Source organism: Periophthalmus magnuspinnatus, chromosome 2 (assembly GCF_009829125.3).
Source record: "Periophthalmus magnuspinnatus isolate fPerMag1 chromosome 2, fPerMag1.2.pri, whole genome shotgun sequence".
Classification (NCBI taxonomy): Eukaryota; Metazoa; Chordata; class Actinopteri; order Gobiiformes; family Gobiidae; genus Periophthalmus; species Periophthalmus magnuspinnatus.
In genome coordinates, this window is record NC_047127.1 from 11,474,866 (window position 1) to 11,496,838 (window position 21,973).

The 21,973-nt window shown below is 40.8% G+C and overlaps 1 protein-coding gene across 1 annotated transcript in view; it reads left to right on the forward strand.

The window, feature by feature from the left end:
• Positions 1 to 21,973, forward strand: part of LOC117385114 (potassium voltage-gated channel subfamily H member 8-like) — a 40,680-nt gene that overhangs the window by 3,449 nt on the left and 15,258 nt on the right. Inside the window, exons 3-10 of the mRNA XM_033982387.2 lie at positions 550 to 695; positions 3,724 to 3,982; positions 6,284 to 6,441; positions 8,582 to 8,789; positions 14,207 to 14,292; positions 16,197 to 16,443; positions 17,502 to 17,701; positions 19,687 to 19,936. Coding sequence (XP_033838278.2) covers positions 550 to 695; positions 3,724 to 3,982; positions 6,284 to 6,441; positions 8,582 to 8,789; positions 14,207 to 14,292; positions 16,197 to 16,443; positions 17,502 to 17,701; positions 19,687 to 19,936 — 1,554 coding nt within the window. The remainder of the gene's footprint in view (positions 1 to 549; positions 696 to 3,723; positions 3,983 to 6,283; positions 6,442 to 8,581; positions 8,790 to 14,206; positions 14,293 to 16,196; positions 16,444 to 17,501; positions 17,702 to 19,686; positions 19,937 to 21,973) is intronic.

Here is a 21,973-nt window from a genome sequence, read left to right on the forward strand (position 1 = left end):
TCACCAGGGAGATAGATGATTTGTGTCATGTGGTGATGCAGTTAACGTAAATTTTGGACTATAGAGCACACCTGAATACAAGCCGCACCAGCTAAATTTGAAAAGAAAATCAATTTTGTGCATATATAAGCCACACCTGAATATAAGCCGCAGGCTTTTGTGTTGTAACATGTGATATTTACACAGAAAGATGGTACACAGAAGGTTTTTTTTACTTTTAATTTAGGAAATGCTTTTTTTTTTTTTTAAACTGTGTCTGAAAAGCAGTTCAGTTCATAATCTTTCCCCATGTCTCACTTTTGCATTTACTGTGGCTGTTAGGCAGTGGCCGTTAGGCAGTAAAGATCTTTAAATTAGCCGCACTGTTGTATAAGCCGCAGGGTTCAAAGTGTGGGAAAAAAGTAGTGGCTTACAGTCTGAAATTTACGGTACTTGGATTACCGTACTTGTTTTTCTCACTGTAAACCTATGGAAAACCGTGTTGACGTTTTACTACAAATCGTGGTTAATTGAAATACTGTAAGTTGATATTTCTCGTTCCTGTTCCAGATGAGGAGACAGGTCTTCAGATCCACCGCGTCACTCGTCCTTCGGGTTTCAGCGCAGAGAGACGCCGCAGTCGGGCTGTTCTGTACCAGCTCTCAGGTCACCTCCAGAAACAGGATAAGACCAAGAGTAAACTCAAGATCAACAATGTAAGACACAACAAGTAGAAGTAGTATAGTAGTAGTAGTAGTAGTAGTATAGTAGTAGTAGTAGTAGTAGTAGTAGGGGGCGACAGTAGCTTAGTTGATACTGTTTGTCCAGTGAGCCGAAGGTTGGTTCCAATCCCGCTCTCAGGTTGGCGGTGCTATTCCAGCTCCTACAGATGAATGCTGTTGTTGTGTTCTTGGGCAAGACACTTAACCCGCCTCGTCTCCAGTGTTTATCAATGTGTGTGTGAATTGGTGAGTGGTTCCTTGATGTAAAGCTTTCAGTGCCTTGAAAATATAAAAACTTATCACATTAGCTTTATACAAATTTACCTTACTAGTAGTAGTAGTAGTAGTAATAGTAATAAAACCAGCACCCAGATCACCTCCAGAAACAGGACAAGACCAAGACCAAGCTCTAGATCAACAATGTAAGACACAAGAAGGAGGAGAAGTGGTAGTAAGTAGTAGTAGTGGTAGTTGGTGGTAGTAGTAGTTTGCCTGAGATCCATAATACACATTTCTCCAATACTTTAATAGATGTAAGTCTGGTCACCGGTGGATTAGCCAATTAAGGGCATGCACGTTCTGTCTGTATCAAAACAAATATGGATATGTACGAGGAAAAAACAAGTAAAAAAAAAAAATCACAGGGGACTGAAAAAAACACTGTATATTTCTGTAGAATCAATGAGTAAAGTACTAAACCCTGTTAAACTGAGGTGACTTTTGATTAATTGACTTTGTTTGTAAATGATGGACGACCAATGAGCTGCTTTATTTCACATGTCACTGAAATAAACAAATCTGATTGGACGATCATGTTTGGTTCTGGCTTGAGACGCGTTGGAGGGAGTAGTGGAGAGAGAGATATACCAGACTGATATCTTTCTCTATATAAAAAAGATATAAAAGACTAGATACAGACTTGCCAGACAAGGTAGTAGAAATAGTGCTGGTAGTAGATTTCAGCCTTTAAAACAAATCTAATCATAATTGGAATTCTTGTTCGGAAATTGGAGATTCTTCCAAAATTGCTCAGCTCTAGTGAGAAATGTGTTTTGTATTCTCATCACTCTCCAACTTCAGAGCGTTTGTTTTGGCTTTTGATCATTTCAGAGATTTGTCTTGTCTGAAGTGATATATCTGTCATAGCAGAGACTGAACCACCACGGTGACTACAAATACCTGTGCAGTACTTCTTAGTTCTTTGATGTGTTTTTTATTGTAAACTTTTGTCTTGAGTTTTTTCAACAATTTGTCAGACTAATACTGTGCTTTTGAACGTTAATTTCAAATATATTTCAAACCTTATTCAAAGTATGAGTCTTTCAAATGTTGGACAGTATTTTAGAGAAATGTTTTACCTAGAGTGAATACAAATTTTAACCTTGATGCCCTCCCTGACCCAATCCTCTGTATACCAAAATTTGGGATTAGCTGGGATTAGACGTGCTTTCTTGTTACTTCTATTGAATTTAATTGTTTAAATATAAATTTAAAGTCTCTCTACCTGATTTTTACCATCTTAAAAACAAAAATAAGTTATTTCTTACTTACGTTATGCATTCAGAGCATCCTAATTATTCACCTGGATGAGTTTATAACCACTATTCACCTTTTTCAGATTGCAGTTTTGCCATAATGGTAAAGCTAACGGCAACTAGCATGCTTACCGCGCACTTACTGTCTATCAGACAATAAAACGATATATAATGCAGACAGTACATAGCGGACATATTTTGACCTCAAGAGCTGCTTATATAATATGTCTGTACTGGGGCAAGACACATCTTGCTCAGATACATGTGGGAAAAATTAGACACAACAGGTATAATGGAAATTTAAAACATTCTCTTAGTCTTTAATAGCACTAAATTAAGTTATAATGTAATTCTGTCCTCAGATGAAAACGTGACAGTCATCTCATATGAAGTCATTTAATAAGAGTCTAATGCATTTTCGTTCAGAAACATTTGGCTGCACACTGGTTCATTGTAATGTGATTATGGAAAACAGGTCTGAAGTCTAGACAAGAACATAATGGCTTTATTGAAGGGGAGCAATTTGCATCTGATTAATGCACTCATAAAAATAGTAAGAGGAATTATAGTAGTAGTAACAGTAGTTTTGGTTAAGACCTGGTCTAATTCTCCTGGTTCAGTCCTATTTTAAGCCTGGTTCAGTTCTGGTATAGTGCTGGTTTTGTCCTTGGTTAGACCTTGTTTAGTCCTGCTTTAGTTTTAGGTTAGACGTGAATTAGTCGTTAGTCATTAATCCTGGTTTAGACCTGGTTTAGTTCTAGTTTAGTCCTGGTTTAGGTTTGGTTTAGTCCAAGCTTAGAGCTGAGTTTGGCTGAGGTTAGACCTGGTTTAGTCCTGGTTTAATCCTGGTTTAATCCTTGTTTAGTCTTGGTCTAATCCTCCTGGATTAGTCCTGGTTTAGTACTGGTTTTATTCCTGAATTAGTCCTAGTTTAATCCTGGTTTGGACTTGGTTTAGTTCTGGTTTAGTTCTAGGTTAGTCTTGGTTTAGGCTTGGTTCAGTCATGTTTTAGTGCTGGGTTTGTCAAGACCTAGTTTTGATTTATTTTTTGGGTTAAACCTGAATTAGTCCTGGTTTAATCCTTTTTTAGTCTTGGTCTGGTTCTAGTTTAGTCCTGGTTCAGTCCTAGTTTTGTCCTGGTTGGTCGTAGTTTGGGTCTGGTTCATTCATGGTTTAGTGTTGGGTTTGTCTGAGGTTAGACCTGGTTTAGTCCTGGGTTAAAACTGAATTAGTCCTGGTTTAGTCCTGTTTAGTTTTGGTTAAATCCTGGTTTATCCTGGTTTGGTTAGTTAGTTTTGGGTTAGACCCGAATTACTCTTGGTTTAGTCCTGGTTTAGGCCTAATTTAGTTCTGGTTAAGTCCTGTTTTAGTTCTGGTTTAGTCCTCATTTAGTCATGGTTTAACCCTCGTCTAGTCCTCCTACTTTAGTCTTTATCCCTTATTTAAAACAACACTATTTCTTCTTATATCTTATCTTTTCTTCTCAGAGCGTCCTCACCGCGAATGCTAACCCCATCCCGGAGTACAAGGTCGCAGACATACAGAAGTCCCGGTTCATTCTTTTACATTATGGTGCGTTCAAGGCCGGCTGGGACTGGCTCATACTCCTGGCCACTTTCTACGTTGCCATAACTGTCCCTTACAACGTCTGCTTCACTGCCGTCGAGATCCGGGAAGACGGAGTCGCTTCAGCTCGAAATCCCCCCACAGTCAGTGACATCCTGGTGGAGATTCTCTTTATTATTGGTAATATATTGATCATTTATTTGTTTGTCTGTTTTGAAATATAAATGTTTAAAGCCCACCACACACTACAGGTTCATTTGCCCAATTTAGAACCCGATTCGCCTCTCTCCGACTCTGGGCTGCTCTGGCATATCGTAAATTCATAACCACAAAACATCACCACGGCAACAGTCAATAAAATAGAGCGTCAGGGGCAGACGGAGGCGCAAGATACAAACTGCGAAATGGAAAAAAAATAATGAAATGACTCTATGACTCACCTGTTGTTAAACTGCAGCATTCTCATCCATATTATCCTTTAGACTGAGTGCAAATATTGACACAGTCCACAAAACAGCATTATTATCCAGTTTGAAGTGTTCTCTATAAGTAAGAAAGGCAAGAGTAGATCCTCACGTGTGTCTGTTTACATCCACAGTGAGGATCAGGGTGAAGCTGTTGCAGATTAGCATTAGTGACTCTACTTCCTGTGTCATTTATCTCCAGCCTAAAAGTGTTTATCTGAACTAGTGCACCACATTTCAAATAATAATAATAACAACACAGTTTGGACTAGCATCTAAACTAGAAGTGCAATGCTCAGATCTTTGGAACACTTTAGAGTCTCAAAGCGGGCGTCCTTTTACCTTTTACTGTAGAAAGGAAACAGCTAATGTGAAGTGCACGCATGATTTTTAGCTTGTGGTGTTCAGTCTTTTTGCTGCCGTATCTCACTACAGTCTTTGAGCTCGGAGATTTAAAGTCTAATATGATTCTCCTAATGTTTGTGGGTATTTTTGTTGCACATTTTAAAAGACTGAAAAATCCTGTAGTGTGTGGCGGGCTTTAGCTTTACATTTTTACATTCTTGAGGCCCCATTCAATTGTAAACAGTTTGCAAATAAGAGCCATATATGTTTTTTATAGATAAGCTTAATCTAAATCATTCTTAATAAACTATTCGGTAATTTTTAATTCAAACTACCATCTGTAAGTTTTTTTTACTAGTAGATGGCAGATTTGAAAACTATTGCAGTTTTTTGTCATGTTTTATTGTATTTGTATTTGTTTTAATCAAATTTTTATCTTGTTAAGTGTCCTTGGTTGTTTTGAAAGGTGCTTATAAATAAAATGCATTATTATTATTATTATTATTATTATTATTATTATTATTATTGCCCCCCCCCTCCCCTCACCTGGCCCCTCCCCTCACCTTCCCCCTCTCCCGTCCCTCATCTGACCCCTCCCCTCATCTCACCCTTCCCCTGTCCCGTCTCTCGTCTGACCCTTCCCCTCACCTGGCCCCACCCCTGTCCCTCATCTGGCTCCTCCCCTCACCTCCCCCCTTCCCTCATTTGGTCCCTGCCCTGTCCCTAATCTGACGCCTCCCCTCACCTGGCCCCTCCCCCATCCCTTATCTGGCCCCTCCCCTGTCCCACATCTGACGCCTCCCCTCACCTGGCCCCTTCCCCGTCCCTTATCTGGCCCCTCCCCTGTCCCTCATCTGGCCCCTACCGCCTCACCTGGCCTCTCCCCCGTCCCACATCTGACAACTCACCCCTCCCCTCACCTGGCCCCTGCCCTGTCCCTCATCCTGCCCCTCCGCTCCCCTCCCATCACCTGTTCAGTCTCACCTGTGCTCTCTGGTCTTCTCACTATCAGACAGCAGTAACATAGATAGCATCTAGTGGTCACATATGAGAATGCAACAGGGCCAGGACAGTATATTTTGGTATATTGTTTACATCCTTAAAATGTCCACCAATTTGCTGTAATTATTTAATTTATTATAATTAACTACAGCAATGAAAATCTGATCTAATTAAACTCAAAAATCCATTTGTGACTTATGGCAAAATTCAAGGAAAGAATATTGATTTGAAAAGAGCCGAGAGTTCAGTCACCCGTGAGGACGATCCCTAAAAGCCAAACTAAAGAAGTTTAAACATTTCATTTGCATAATTCAGATTTGCCCTGAGGATTTGTCAGTTTGTTTTTTAGTCAGATTAATTATTTAAATAAGACCTCTTCACTGCCAAAATATCATCTATCTGCTGTGTTATGCATCATCGAATTTGGTGTAGTGCCTTTCTGTTAGGAGTTTGCATGTTCTCCCTGTGTCTGGGTACTCCATCAGACTGAAATGTGCAACATATTCTAACGCTCCAGCTAGGTACTCCTGACCCGCATCCTGGCTCAGATCTGGTCCACTGCTGACAGGATTTACCCAGAGACACTGAAGGATGGGTCAAATGCGGTCAACATATTTCCATAATATTAAAACCTACTTAAAATTCTACTCTTATTTTTGTCTTGTCGCAGATATAGTCCTGAATTTTCGGACTACTTTTGTGAGTACGTCTGGACAGGTGGTGTACGACGCCCGCTCAATCTGTATCCACTACGTCACTTCCTGGTTGTTCGTCGACCTCATCGCTGCCTTGCCCTTTGATCTTCTCTACGCCTTCAACATCAGTGTGGTCAGTACTACTAGAACCGATTTACTCCTGGTTTAGTCCTGGTTTAGTACTAGTTTGGTCCTGGTTTAGTCTTGGTTTATCCATCCATCCATTTTCTTCCGCTTATTTGTGGCCGGGGGCAGCAGTCTAAGCAGGGACTCTCAGACTTCCCTCACCCCGGACACATCTTCCAGCTCCTCCGGTGGGAGCGTGTCCTCCAGCGTGTCCTGGGTCTTCCCCTGGGCCTCCTTCCGGTGGGACATGCCCAGTTACCCTCACCTATGGTAGTCTTGGTTTAATCCTGGTTTAGCCCTGGTTTAGTCCTCTTTTAGTCTTGGTTTGACCTGATTTAGTTCTGGTTTAAACCTGGTTTAGTCATGGTTTAATTCTGGTTTAGTCCTGGTTTAGTCATGGTTTAATTCTGTTCTAGTTATGGTTTAGTCTTGGTTTAGTCCTGGTTTAGTTATGGTTTAGTCTTGGCTAAGTGTTGGTTTTATCCTGGTTTAATTCTGGTCTAGTTCTGGTTTAGTCTTGGTTTAGTCCTAGTTTTGTCCTCCTTTTGTGAGGTGTTCCTGATCTGTTGTCAGTATTTTGGTTTAGTCCCAGTTTAGTCTTGGTTCAGACGTTGTTTAATCCAGATTTAGTTCTGGTTTAGCCCTTGTTTAGTTCTGGCTTAATCCTGGTTTCGTCCTTGCTTAGTCCTGCTTTAGTGGAGCTCTTGTTGCATATTCCTGGTCTGCAAAGGTCATGATCTAAAGTCAATTTGATGAAGCATGTTTTTTGCACAGAATTGAAAAATGGCCTCTGTGACCCGGGATAAAACCATTTTTATCTAAACTAATGGGGTCCCTGTGAAGCAGCGCTACATGACATTTCTAATTACATTCAATCTAATGGGGGAGGGAGGGGATACATTTTTTATTTAAACCTTGCCATTGTCTTACATAACACAGTTCAAAAATCGTTCTTAGTATAAAATTGACCAATCAAACATCATGCTAGCATCGATTCTCTGTCTTAAGCTGCGTTCACTTAGCTGCGCTCGGCTAATTGAACTACGGCACTGGCCTAAACGAAATATCACACTGTCAGATTTTTTATTTTGAGTGTCGTAGCGCAATGATTTTTATGCTTTTTTTCACATATTGTTGCTGATAAATTAGGTGCCTGCTTGTCTCTATGGAAATGTTATTGCTTTGTGTAAAATGTTCCATAGGATAGCATTAGAGCTAAATCTATGGCAAGTTTTCAGTCAGGTCTGAATGGTTTGTGGTAGTGAGGCTGTTTGTTTCTCAAGGTATTTTTGAGCAATAAAAACACCAATAAATTTTAAAAGCTGCATTGCTGTGGATAATACCAAGAAACGCAACAACATCTCCATGGTAACAGATCCCGAAAAAGGTTACACAAAGCACCTTTAAATGTGATTGCATCAGGTTTATCGGAATGCAAACATGTGGGGAAAAAAAACAGTACTTATAGATGATCTTTTTTGGTTCTTGTCTCCGTTGAGGTGGTGTGGCTTGGCCTGGAATGTCCCACAGTATGGCATTATTAAAGTGATCTCTCATGGTTTTATTCCATTATAATGTCACTGCGACCTTCACAGCGCCACCTTCTTGTCTCAATGGTGATATATTAATTAGAATAACAGTAGAAAAGAAAATACTAATTAGCTGCTACTCTGTTGGTGGTTTTCAGATTATAGACTGTGATGATGTCAAAGTCCCAGATGGGGGCAAGAGCCAGATGGGAAGAATACTTTGAAAATATCCAATTAAAATGTATTCTGTAATGTATTCTGTTACATGGGCCAATCAGAGTACTGTGTTATGAATACTTTGAATACTTTTACACCGAGTTGCATTATATTGTAGTATAAAAACAAACTGCTTTTTACTTTTGTTGCACTGTTTGTTCTATATTAATTTATGTCTATTTTCCCCTTTAATTCTGTGTCGTTCAAAGCCAAAATATTATTAAATATTATTGTCCTATAGATATATATTTATACGTTTCCTGTGCCATTTTGAGGAGTTTTTAATCAATCAAAAGACAGAATTTCCGTTGCGTTCACACTTGTCGTTATTTCCTCCTAAATCAAACCCATTTTATACCTGATCTAAACTAGCTCGATCCTGTTTTTCTCATTTTTCTGCAGAATTTCGGGGTGCATTTGTTGAAAACCGTGCGTCTCTTGCGTTTGCTCCGGCTGCTGCAGAAGTTGGACCGTTACTCCCAGTACAGCGCCGTGGTCCTGACTCTGCTCATGTCCACATTTGCCCTCCTCGCTCATTGGATGGCTTGTGTCTGGTACTTCATCGGACGCAGCGAGATCGAGAGCAACAGCGCCTCCTCCTGGGACATAGGTGCGTGCATTATTAAAGAGCCTGCAAGTCAGTGTGTCTTAGCCCGGTACATAAAACACTACCAGGCAAATATTTGGACACACCATCTCATTCAATTTTAAGTTTTTACTACTTTCTACATACAGACGACATCAGATATATAAAGTAAAATATATGGAATTATGTAGTAAAGAAAAAAAGGTAAATAACTCTGTCTAAATATTTTTATATACCATATTTTCAGGATTGTACGTTGCTCCGGAGTATAAGTCGCACCAGCCAAAAATGCATAATAATGAAGAAGAAAACATATATAAGTTGCACTGGACTATAAGTCACATCTTTTGGGGAAATTTATTTTACAAAATCCGAGACCAAGAATAGACATTTTATCTTTAAAGGCAAGTCTATAGGCTGAACAGTAGTACAGCACATGAACGTAACACATTTATATTTATTCAGCTACATGAAGCATAGACAGAACTGAATACATGTCTGGTTTGTTCACGTAAGATATTAACAGTGAACTAAAGCAGAGCACTAAAGATATTAACTAAAGCATAAAAACAAGGTAACAAGTTTACTCTGGATCTCACTCCAAATCACTAAATCTATTAAATTATTTATCCTCGGTGTCGCTTCTGACAACTCTGACAACTCTGGAAGTAGCACCCGTCCCCTTTTCCCGTGGCTGTCATACTGGTACACAAGCCGAGAGCGCCCTCACACAGTTTTCAATGTGACAATAACGAAAATGCGAAATTCTGTACTTTTTAATTCACATGTAAGTCGTATATGAGTATAAGTCGCACCCCCAGACAAACTATGAAAAAAAGTGCAATTTATAGTCCAGAAAATACAGTATTTTGTATTCAAATCCTCAAAGTTGCCACACTTTTCTTTGTCAAAAAAAATTTCGTAGAGCTATTTAACTTTTTTGATGTCTTCTGTATGTATTATAAACTGTGCGTATAAATGGACATAGCTAGCCACTCTGTTCCAAACAGGAAGTGATCATGTGTGCGCTTTGGCTCCATCAGTTCTGGCTCCAATTCACTTTACATTGAAAAACCGCCGTCTCTCCCTCTGTAACTGCTGCTGTCAGACTTATCATTCTGGTCTTAAAATGTTCATATGAATCCCCTCTACATGTTCCACATGTTTTTTATAATAATAATAATAATACATTTTATTTATAATGCACTTTACATTTGAACAACAAATCTCAAAGTGCTACAGTGCAAAAAATACATTAAAAACAGAAGACAATTAAAATCAGTGTAAAAGCAATAAAACAATTTATTTCACTATTGGGTCTGTAATTCAACATATAATCATTATTAACAAACAAATCAGGCGCCTTCTTTCCCTGAGGTTGCAAAATAAGTCCACTGTGTTCTGTCTGCATCTAAATATAAAGCGTGTTATTGTCAGATAATCAGGAAGTGTGCGTTTGTGTGCTAGTAGCCGTTTCGCTTTGGTCTCTGAAAGTTGTGAAAAACTAATTGCATTCATTTAAATTGTGATTGCCTTACCGTTTTGTTTACACCGATAAAATCCAAACCAACACATACATTTGTAACCTATTTGCAGCACGACACCTTAATTTAGCCGAAAGCCGTTTAAAACAGCTGAAAATCCCATATCTGTGCACTTTAGCCGATAACCTGATTCAGTGTGGTGTATTCTCAGCATGTGGCGTCCTTTTGCTGAGAAAACACTTCTAATTGTGGGTTTGTAGCTTTGGCTCACGCTGCGTTTAGCTCTGAAAGAATAATAATGCCAGATTCACACCACTCCAGTCGCATCCTGTTTTTCCTACACAAACGAGGTGCGATCTGACGGCAAGCGCGGAGGGACAAAATGCATTTCACCTTGTTGGAATTGAGTTTATCGGACCGGTCTCCGTGTGGTACATTTGTCTGCACATGCTCAGTAGGAAGATGTACAGATTTTAGAAGGGACTGACAATCGATGGTATACTCTATTGACGGAGTTAGCAATAGGCGCGAACACGGGGGTCCAGTTTGAGTGCTTAGAACTTAGACGTGTCAATATTTTAAGCTAAAAATACATTTGTTGCAATGAATAAAAAAGGTTTAAAAAAGTTTCGTAAATCCTGGTTTAGAGCTGGTTTTGCCTTGATTCAGTCCTGGTTTAGTCTTAATTTATACCTGGTTTAGGACTGGTTAACTTCTGATTCCGTCCTGGTTCAGACCTTGTTTAGTCCTGGTTCAGTCCTCATTCAGTCCTGGTTTAGTATTCATTTAGACCTTCTTTGGTCCTGGTTTAGACCTGTTTTAGTCCTTGTTTAGACCTATTTTAGTCCTAGTTTAGACCTGTTTTAGTCCTGGTTTAGATCTGTTTTAATCCTAGTTTAGACCTGTTTTAGTCCTGGTTTAGACCTATTTCAGTCCTAGTTTAGACCTGGTTTAGTCCCGGTTTAGACCTGTTTCAGTCCTGGTTTATACCTATTTTAGTCTTAGTTTAGATCTGCTTTGTCCTGGTTCAGTGCAACTTTTGTGTTCAGATCTGGTTTAGTCTTGGTTTAGACCTGTTTTAGTCTTAGTTTAGACCTGGTTTAGTCTTGGTTCAGCGCAGCTCTTGTGATTATATCTGGTTTAGTCCTAGTTTAGACCTGGGTTAGTCCTGGTTCAGTGCAGCTCTTGTGTTTAGCCCTGGTTTACCTGGTGACTTTAGTTAATGATAAAGTAATTGCTTGTCTGTTTCAATAAAAGGTAAAAACTGTAATGGCTGCAGTGGCCTCAGACAGACAGAACCTGGGGCAGTTTGAAAAGTACAGCTGTGACTGTGGAGGGCAGATTGGATTTAGAGAGAGCAATGAGAGCATGAGATCTACTGCTGAGAGCGCCTTTAAAGAGGGGGTATTTACTTCTATGGGGCATTTAAGAGGGGGTATTTTGCTTCTGTGGGGCATTAAAGAGGAGGCATTTACTTCTATGGGGCATTAAAGAGGGGGCATTAAAGAGGGAGTATTTTACTTCTATGGGGCATTAAAGAGGGGGCATTAAAGAGGGAGTATTTTACTTCTATGGGGCATTAAAGAGGGAATATTTTACTTCTATGGGGCATTAAAGAGGGGGTATTTACTTCTATGGGGCATTAAAGAGGGGGTATTTTACTTCTATGGGGCATTATAGAGGGGGTACTTTACTTCTATGGGGTATTAAAGAGGGGGCATTTACTTCTATGGGGCATTAAAGAGGGGGCATTTACTTCTATGGGGCATTATCTGCAAACACATAACATATTTGTATCGGCATGTCACCTTTTTTCAGGCCTGTTTTTGATGAGGGAATATTATAACATAGTAGAAAAAAGTTGCGTACCACTCACTTTTATTTTTTAATTTTTTTGTCTTAATTTAAAATGACGTTTAAAAGTCCACCACGTAACTTTCTGGAGGTGGCACGTCACCTGCATGATTCCATGGAAGTAAAAAGTTAAAACCATACTTCAGACGCATGTTTTTCAACTAATTAAAAAAACATACTTTAGTCTATATTTGGGCTAAAAAGTTACGTACTGGGGCTTTAATGAAAATGTTCTAGATAATATAGTTGTGGTATAGATCAAGATCATTGGCTCAGGAAATATCCATTGTTGTCGTGTTTATCTGATTTCTTCAATAACAATTCCTTCCCAAATGATTATATAGTTTCAATATGAGTCTTAGTATCGATTCGTATCTGGGAATCGATTCTTGACCCCCTCTCTCTCTACCTTAAATGACGTGTAAATAAATGTTTCATAATGTAGTTGGAGTCAGAACATGCTGCAGTACTTCCACCGTCAGGCACAAGGCTCTAATAATGCACCAGGGGACATCTCTCTCTATCCTCTTCCCTCTCTCTTCTCTCTCTTTCCTACCACCTTCTCTCTCACTCTACGTTTTCTCTCACTACCCCTTTCTCTCCTATCTTGTCCTATTCTCTCTCCTCTTATTTATCTTTCTAACTCCCTTCCTCCACTTTTCTCCCATCCCTGTCTCTCCTATCTCTCTTCTTCAGCCCTCTCTCACACTCCTTTTTCTCTCTCCCTTTCTGTTCCCCCCCCCATTCTTTTACCTGTCTCTCTCTTTATTTCTATTTCCCTATTTCTCCCTCTTTCATTCTCTCTTCTCCCCATGTCTCTCCCATACTCTGTTTCCTTACTATTCTTTCTCTATCTCACCACATCTCTCTTTCTATATCTCTATATCTTTCTTTCCTTTTCTTCTCTCTCTCTATCTATCTGTCTAACTACATACCTCTTTCTCCCCCTCCATCCCTCTATCTCCTTCTTTCTCTTTCTGTCTCTCCCTTTCCCTCTATCTATCCATCCATGTCTCTATATTTCTCTCTTTTTCTTTCTCTCTCTCTCCTCCTCTCCCTCCCTCTATCTATCTAGTGATTTCCCTCTCTCTTTATCTCTCTTTCCCCCCTCCCTCCTCCATGTCTCTCCCTCCCTCTCTCTTTCACTCTCCCTCCCTCACTCTCTCTATTACTCTCTTTTACTCTCTCTCCCTTTTTCTCCCTCTATTTCTCTCTCTCTTCCTATCTTTCACCCCCCTCTCCCTCTCTCATTCACTCCCTCTCTCCCTCCCTCTCTCACCCTCTTTCTCTCCCTCGCTCCCTATTTTTCTCTCTCTTTCTCTCACTCTCCCCCCTCCCTCTATCTTTCACTCCCTCTCTCCCTCCTTCTCTTCCTCCCTCTCTCTCCCTCTCCCCATCTCTCCCTCCCTCTCTCTCCCTCTCCCCCATCTCTCCCTCCCTCCCTGTTCCTCTCTCTCCCTCCCTCTCTCTCCCTCTCTCTCTCTGTTCCTCTCTCTCCCTCCCTCTCGCTTCCTCTCTCCCTCTCTTTCTCTCCCTCCCTCTCTCTCCCTCCTTCTCTCTCTCCCTCTCTCTCTGTTCCTCTCTCTTTCACTCCCCCCCTCTCCCTCCTTCTCTCCCTCCCTCTCTCTGAATCGATCTCTTCCTGACAGTCGTATGTGGACATGTGGACATGTGGACACGTGGACACTCTTGACATTGAGTGACTCGTGCTTGGTTGTCACACAAATATAAGTTGACGTTGTATTAAACTCCTCCTCCTGCTCCTGTCTGCTGAAGGACTGAAATAATTACCCATCAGGCCTTGCAGCTCTGCGCTAATGAAGCTAACCACGAAAGGTCAACTCTCACGCTTGAACTTGTCCTTGTTCAAAGTGACAGGTTGAACTATTCATTAATATTTTGGTGAAGTTTATCATTTTATTTCCTGTTTGGACACGGGCAGTAGATGTGACATACGCAGAGGTCATTCATAACTGTTACCTAGCAACCATAATGTAAACATCAACATTTTTCTATGATAAATATTGAGCACAGATACTATCCCACCAAACCAAGTCAGAATTAGAAACCTCAAACCCTGTCATATGTGTTTCTTTCTCTCAGGATGGCTACATGAGTTGGCGAAACGGTTGGGAACGCCATACTTCCTGACCCCGCTCACCTCCCTGCTCGGAATATCAGACCCAGAGGTGAGAAAACTGATAAATATATGAGCTGTTCTAATCAAATATGTAAAAATATGTTACGTTTGCATCACAGTTTGCTGTAGTGTTTCTTCCGTAGTTGAAAATGCACCTGGTCTGGTCACAAAAGTGTAAGTTGAGCCGTTGCAAAACAGAAATAAATGACAAACGTTGCCGCATTTTGCATCATCCATTTTGGACAGTTTTTGAATTGGCAAAAAGGAGAATTGGTCCACTCAGCTTCTTCACTGCATATATACATCTTAAAACAAGCAAGTATTTTAGGGCAAGAGTTGGGACACTTTAGAGCTGTTTTCACACTTTTTCATTTGTTTAAAGGCTCAGTATGTAACTTTCTAGAGGTGGCCCGTCACCAGTTTGAAACCATGGAAACAAAAAGTTAAAACTATACCTCGAAACATTCTCCATGGTGATAGATACGTTTTATGCCATACTGTGGAATATTATAGCCAAAGGAACAACACTGCCATGGAAACAAGCAGAAGTAGAGTCAGGTTTGTGGAGATGCAAGCTCGCTCACAGTAACAACAGATGTTTTTTCTATGTTTTTCAAGGCTATAAAAATATCCATAATGAAAAAAAAACATGCTTTAGTTTTACTCTATGTTTTTGGCAGTAAAGTTACATACTGTGGCTTTAAAGGTGAACTGTGTAATTTTTCTGCTTGCTGCCATGTTATTGAATTTTTCACAGTATGGCATTAAACTTATCTATCTCAAGCAGGAGGCAGAACCCCCAACACTTACGTTACATTCCATCTATCTATTTACTCTCTCTATTCCTCCACCTTTCTCTCTGTCATGCTCTCTAATTTTCTCTCTCCATCTATCTCTCCCTTCCTCTCTCCATCTCTTCCTCTACCCTTCTCTCTTATTTATCTCCTATCTCTCCTTCCCGCTCTCTGTATCTTCCCTCTCTGTTTCTATCCATCTATTCCTCCACCTCTCTCTCTCCATCTATCTCTCCCTTCCTCTCTTCATCCCTTTCTGTCTCCCGTTCTCCTATATATCTTCTATCTTTCTTTACCTTCCCTCCCTCTGTTTCTATCCATCTATTCCTCCACCTTTCTCTCTCTCTCTGTTTCTTACTCTCTCTCCATCTATCTCCCTTCCTCTCTTCATCTTTTCCTCTCCCCCTCTCTCTTATATATCTCCTCTCCCTCTCCCACTCTCTCTACCTTCCCTCTCTGGTTCTATCCATCTATTCCTCCACCTTTCTCTCTCTCTCTTTCTTACTCTCTCTCCATCTGTCTCTCCCTTCCTCTCTTCATCTTTTCCTCTCCCCCTCTCTCTTATAAATCTCCTCTCCCTCTCCCGCTCTCTCTACCTTCCCTCTCTGGTTCTATCCATCTATTCGTCCACCTTTCTCTTTCTCTCTCTTTCTTACTCTCTCTCCATGTATTTCTTCCTTTCTCTCTCCATCTCTTTCTCTCCCCCTCTCTCTTATACATCTCCTATCTCTCTCTCCTGCTCTCTCTAACTTCTCTCTCTGTTTCTATCCATCTATTCCTCCACCTTTCTCTCTCTCTCTTTCGTACTCTCTCTCCATCTATCTCTTCCTTTCTCTCTCCATCTCTTTCTCTCCCCCCTCTCTCTTATACATCTCCTATCTCTCTCCCTCCTGCTCTCTCTAACTTCTCTGTTTCTATCTATCTATTCCTCCACCTTTCTCTCTCTCTTATTCTTCCTCTATCTATCTCTCCCTTCCTCTCCCCTGTCTTATATATCTCCCTTCCACTCTCTCTACCTACCTTCCCTCTCTCTGTTTCTATCCACCTTTAACTCTCTCTCACTCTCTCTCCTTCCCCTCCTCTTTATGTCTCTCTCCCTCCTTCTTTCCCTCTTCCTCTCTCCTCATCTCTCTCTTCTCTTCTTTTCTTTTCGTCCCAGCCCACCCTGTCCGCCGCAGTGTCCAACAGCAGCCAGTGGAACTCTTCGGGCCTGTCTCCTCCGGTCCGTACCCGCGTTCGGCCTCTCGGTTCTGGGATGACTCTGAGCGGGGGTCCCTCTGTGCGGAGCTCCTATGTCACTTCCCTGTACTTCGCTCTGAGCAGTCTCACCAGCGTCGGATTCGGGAATGTCTCAGCCAATACGGATTCGGAGAAGATATTTTCCATATGCACCATGTTAATAGGAGGTGAGTATATGGTCCATTCAGGTTAACAGCTCCTTTTACCTTTAGTTCAGTACAGATTGACAATTCCTGGGCTGAAATGATCCAAAAGTTTCGAGTGAAGGTGTGTGGAGTTTAAAAACACAGTGGAGCACTTCCTGTATTACCACTTGATGACATCACAAGGTGGAACAGAATGTTTTCAGTTTGAGAGAAGCCTAAATATGCAGGGTTTGTGTGTTTAGACATGTGTGAATGAAACAAAACACAACTCCAGTGTCATATTAAGCTAACCCCAATTTTACCAACATTTTCCAAAGCTGTTTTAAACTTGAATATCTCTTTAAACAATCATTATCACTTCTTATTTACTAGGTCAGCACCAGGCCCTATAATATTGTTTGTATAGTTTATATGCAGACACATAATGTAATCTATATTTTAATCACTGAATCCATTCGCGGTCCCTTGTGTGCTTACGGGCTGCAGAAGGCTGTTACTGGCCTCGCTACGTGGATCACGAGGCGGGTCAAATGTTCACAATCACTGCTTAATAACAGGGAAACAGCCAGTCACTCTGCATCGTGTTCCTGAGGGATTTCAACCCATCAATTTACATACTAATGCATGTGATTAGTGAGAGGACCAAGGACAAAACGCACTAGAACAGACGACATGCTGAATTTACAACCAGGGCTTAGTTTACAACACAAACAGTAGAGTAATTTATTTTTGTTTTAATTTAATCGTTATTTAACCAGGAAAATCCCATTGAAATTACTAATCTGTGTTTCAAGGGAGGACATCAAACAGCACATCAGCACATCAGCATTTAAACAACAGGCTCTGTACTTAGCTCACTGTGTCTCAAAGCTAACAGTCACTTTTACTAAAACCAGAAAACATAAAATAAACAACCTATTCAAATTAAGGTTCAACATTTGTGGATAATAAGTTTGGATATTTCTTTCAAAAACAGTGAATCCTCCATAGAGTTACTGTACACACAGATCCATCTGAAACTATGACAAAATCACACAGTGGAATGTGAACAGAAACCAATACTCTGTGTCCTCCCACAGCCCTGATGCACGCGGTGGTGTTTGGGAATGTGACAGCGATCATCCAGAGGATGTATTCCCGGCGTTCCCTGTACCACACCAGGACCAAGGACCTGAAGGACTTTATCCGAGTTCACCGTCTGCCCACAGCTCTGGAGCAGCGTGTCATGGAGTGTTTCCAGACCACATGGGCCGTCAACAACGGCATCGACGTCAGCGAGGTGTGTGCAGAGTACAGACTATAAGTACTATGATAGTCATGGACACAGTATTCATTCACTCCACCATACTGTAGCCCTGGGGCAGACTGGCGGGAGTGAGGCTGCCCATCTGCACCATTCACCCCTCCAACAACACACACACCACATTCATACTAGGCTATGTGTCTGAAGTGTCTTGCCTGAGGACACAATGACAGTGTTATCCAGGCCCAGCTCATCTTCAGATATAACAAGACCAGGCTTTGACAAACAGTTATGTTAATGTAACGAAACTGATCAGAGCCTTGTAAATGTTCATAAATCCTGATTAAAAAATGTGCATTACTGTGTTATGAGGAGAGGTTTATTCAAAAGTTACATTTACCACATTCAAGACCCTGTATTTTTCTACTTTGAATGTCCTCATACATGTGAATACATACATAAAGTACAGCTACAGTACCTCCTCTTATGTCAGGTCTAAAACAACCTGACAATTACAACAAATTAAACATAAATAAATTAATAAATACTATAGGAACTGAAGGAGGTGAGCAGAGGTCAAACTCTTCAGATGAAAAAAGTTGCATAAAAATAAGTACAGTTTTAAATATTTATCCCGTGTAAAGCGTCCTGACAGTGTTTTGTGCTGTGTCCTGGGATGGCCACTCGTGCTGGGGTCTGGATGCCCCTGTCACTTACAATGGGATCAAATAAACTCTGGTTTCTAAAATTGGTCTATAAAAAAACTGATGATTTTTGCCGCTAGGTTTGAATGAATACAAAGTCATGTGAAGGAATTCTGCCACGGCAAAGTGGAAACAGTTTAATTTAATGCTTTAGTTCTCCAGATTAAGTAGACGTGCGTATATCCATGTGTTAATCTGGTTTATCTGCTTTACCATGGGCAGCGAGGCAGATAGAAGCAGCTCTGTTAGTCAATGCAATGATTTTAAATGAGTTTTGATACTATGAAAAAACAATGTGACCAAAGATTAGGCACAGTTAGTACTAAGTTTAGAAAAATGAAAGTAAAACTGCATATTTCTACTTCTTTCTTGTTCATATTCTTTCATGTATTGTTTGTGTATCTCTGGTTGTGGGAAGGTGAATGGTTTTAACTCGACACTCACCCACTCATTCACAGGAAGCTTTATTTTGCACATTAAAGACACAAACATGAGCACATTAGACTTAGATACTCTGAAAAGTACAGTGTGTAACTGGGGCAGCTCATTTGGAGTGTTTGTCCTCTGATCCAAAGGTTGACGGTTCAAATCCCACTGTCAACATAAGCATCACTGGTAGAGCGGACAGATCCACTGATCCACAGGTTGACGGTGCAATACCAGTGCAACTTTCTGGAAATAGAACATTAGAATCATAGTTACATCTCTTTTTATGCCATACTGTGGAATATTATAGCCAAAGCAACAACATTTCCATAGAAACAAGCAGGAGAACACTCTCCTCTAGGTCAATTGAGTCAGGTTTGTGGAGATGCAAGCCCGCTCACAATAACGATGCATGCTTTTCTGCATTTTCTAAGCACAACCTAATGCAAAAAACATGCTTTTACTTTTTATAGGCTTAAAAAGTTACATACTGTGGCTTTAAATACCAACTTCACCAACTCCTTTCAGCTTTAAATGCGCTCTACCTGATTTTCCCTAAATATCTAACAATAAAGGTGTATATTGCTTAAAAATACCTTGAAATCGCACATTCTAACTGTCATACTTGTATTTTGGAACATACCACTGTCTCCATGGAGATATACATATTTTAAAGCCATATTGTGGAGTATTTCTGGCAATGTCCCGTAATACCATCCCCATGGAGACAAAAGGTGTCGGACTGAAACGTGCAACTTCCTGTTTATAGGTGACATCTTGAGGGTGTTTTAAAATTCAAAAGCTATAATATTTAGTTTTCTGAATTGTTAATTGCTATGACAACGGTGCAAATGTTCAGCTGTATATAGATTTTTTTTGTCGTGTCTCCAGTTGCTGAAAGATTTCCCGGACGAGCTGAGGGCCGACATCGCCATGCATTTGAACAAGGAGCTCCTGCAGTTGCCGCTGTTCGAGTCGGCCAGTAGGGGGTGCCTGCGCTCACTGTCCCTCATCATAAAGACGTCATTCTGTGCACCCGGAGAGTTCCTGATCCGACAGGGAGACGCGCTGCAGGCCATTTACTTCGTCTGCTCCGGATCCATGGAAGTGCTCAAGGACAACACTGTACTGGCCATCCTCGGTGAGCTATGCTAGCTTTAAAACCGTACTCCATAACTTTTCTGGTTGAGGATCTGCCACGTGCTTGTCTCCGTGGAGATATTACAAAGCTCCACCTATTCATTTTTTTCCCATCGCCTTTCCATAAATGAATAAATAAATAAAGTTTGAAAATTAAATCTGTTTCTGAAACTTAGAAACAGCTACGTTTTAAGTTTTAATCATGTTTTTGGACTGAAAATAACCTCTAACTGTGTCAGCTCTCCATAGATCAGTTTGTCTCCATGGAGATAGATACGTTTAAAGCCAGACTGTAGAACTTTTCAGGCAAAGCAGTAACATCCCCATGCATTTCTCTGCAACGATATTGCCTAGAATGTTCCACAGTGTAGCATTAAACTTATCCATCTTTTTGGATTTTTGTTTTGTTGCTCAGAAATACCTTGAAAAACATTCATTCTTCCACAGATCTGACCTGTCACTTGTTCGAGTGGCATCACCTGCTTGTCTCCTTGGAGATAGATAAGTTTCAGGTGATACTGTGGAACATTTCAGGCGAAGGACCCTCCACCCGAAAAGCTACAGTGCACCTTTACGTTAAACAAGCCCAAATGACTCACATATTTTAGTTCAAAAGTCAAACTAAACTATAAAACGGACGTGTTATTTAACCTTTTTTCTGCCTTTGAATCAGCACAGAAGTAACAGACAGATCTTATTTCTCTGGAGATTAGAACGCTGATTGTGGAGTTCACCTAATCAATTAACCGCTGCTCATTACACGCTTAACCTTGTCCACCATTATAGCACCTGGCCATTCTTCTCACTTAAACAACACAATACTGACAACACAATGTGTAGGAAAAGGTCCAAATTGTGTCTACATGTGTCTCTATGGTGGAATGTTCAGCAGTTACCATGGTGACACGATGTAGTTCCAACTAAGTCAGCTCTTTTTGATCAGATTGTGTTCAAATACAATCAGATTAAAGTCTAATAGAGCTCCAGACAGATCAGTTCCTCAGTTAGCGTCACACCTCCAGGGAATGTTGATAATCAGCTGCAAATGTTGTCACCCAAACAAACATTGACATCAGCATCTCTTGACATAAATGTTTAATCCCTCGCTGTGGAACATTGCAGGCAAAGTGTTAACATCTCCATGGAGACAAAAGTTACACAGTGCACCTTTAAAATGTCTGTCTCTCTCCATATTACCTGTTAATTAGCCGTATTGTGTCTGTGGGTTTGGCACAACAACAGCTTGCATCTGCATAAATAGATGAAACGGACTAAGCTAATGCTAGTGGCTACGGTTCAGGCGTGTAAAGCAGAGGAAGTAAATTGCCATCAGTTTTATGCATTTTAATGATGTCTAAATAATAAACTACAGAGAGATTGGAGTCATTATCGCAGCAGTAGGAAAGTAGGATGTGTATATTTGGGTTTGAACCTTTTTTGCAGAAAGGATGCACAACTCAAGTGTCTGGGAAAGCCCTGTTTTCCTCTGACCCAGATTTAAATGCCAAATGAATCATGATCTGCCCAGCACTGCTCACTTCCTCCTCCATCACATTATCATTTGAATGTTGAGATGTTTACTTTATGTTTTCAGGTGCAATTTCTTACTTTTCTTTAGCCCATAATAACCGATCAGAGAGAAGAAACATTACTTATGCTCTTACTTCTACTGATACTCGTGGTACTACAACTATGTCATTTTTATTCGTGTTTATTGACAGTTTTAAATATGCAAATGAAGGTAGAACGATCAGGGAGAGTGGGGCGTGAGCAGCGGGGTCTGAGACGAGGTGAGCAGTACTGGTAGGGGTGAGCTGGGTCAGAAGAGGTGAGATTCGTACCGGTCGTGGAGAGCTGGGTCGGAGACAGAGGAGCTGAGCGGGTCCAGGGAGCGGGATCACAGTGGATACGCGGACGATCAGGCGCTGAGTGTCAGGTCCTGGCTCCCTTTGTCCTCCCCAGGTGCACGTTGATTGCTGATTAGGTGCAGGTGTCCGCGGGAGGAGCCTAAATCTCCGCCCAGCTCCAGGCTCAGATA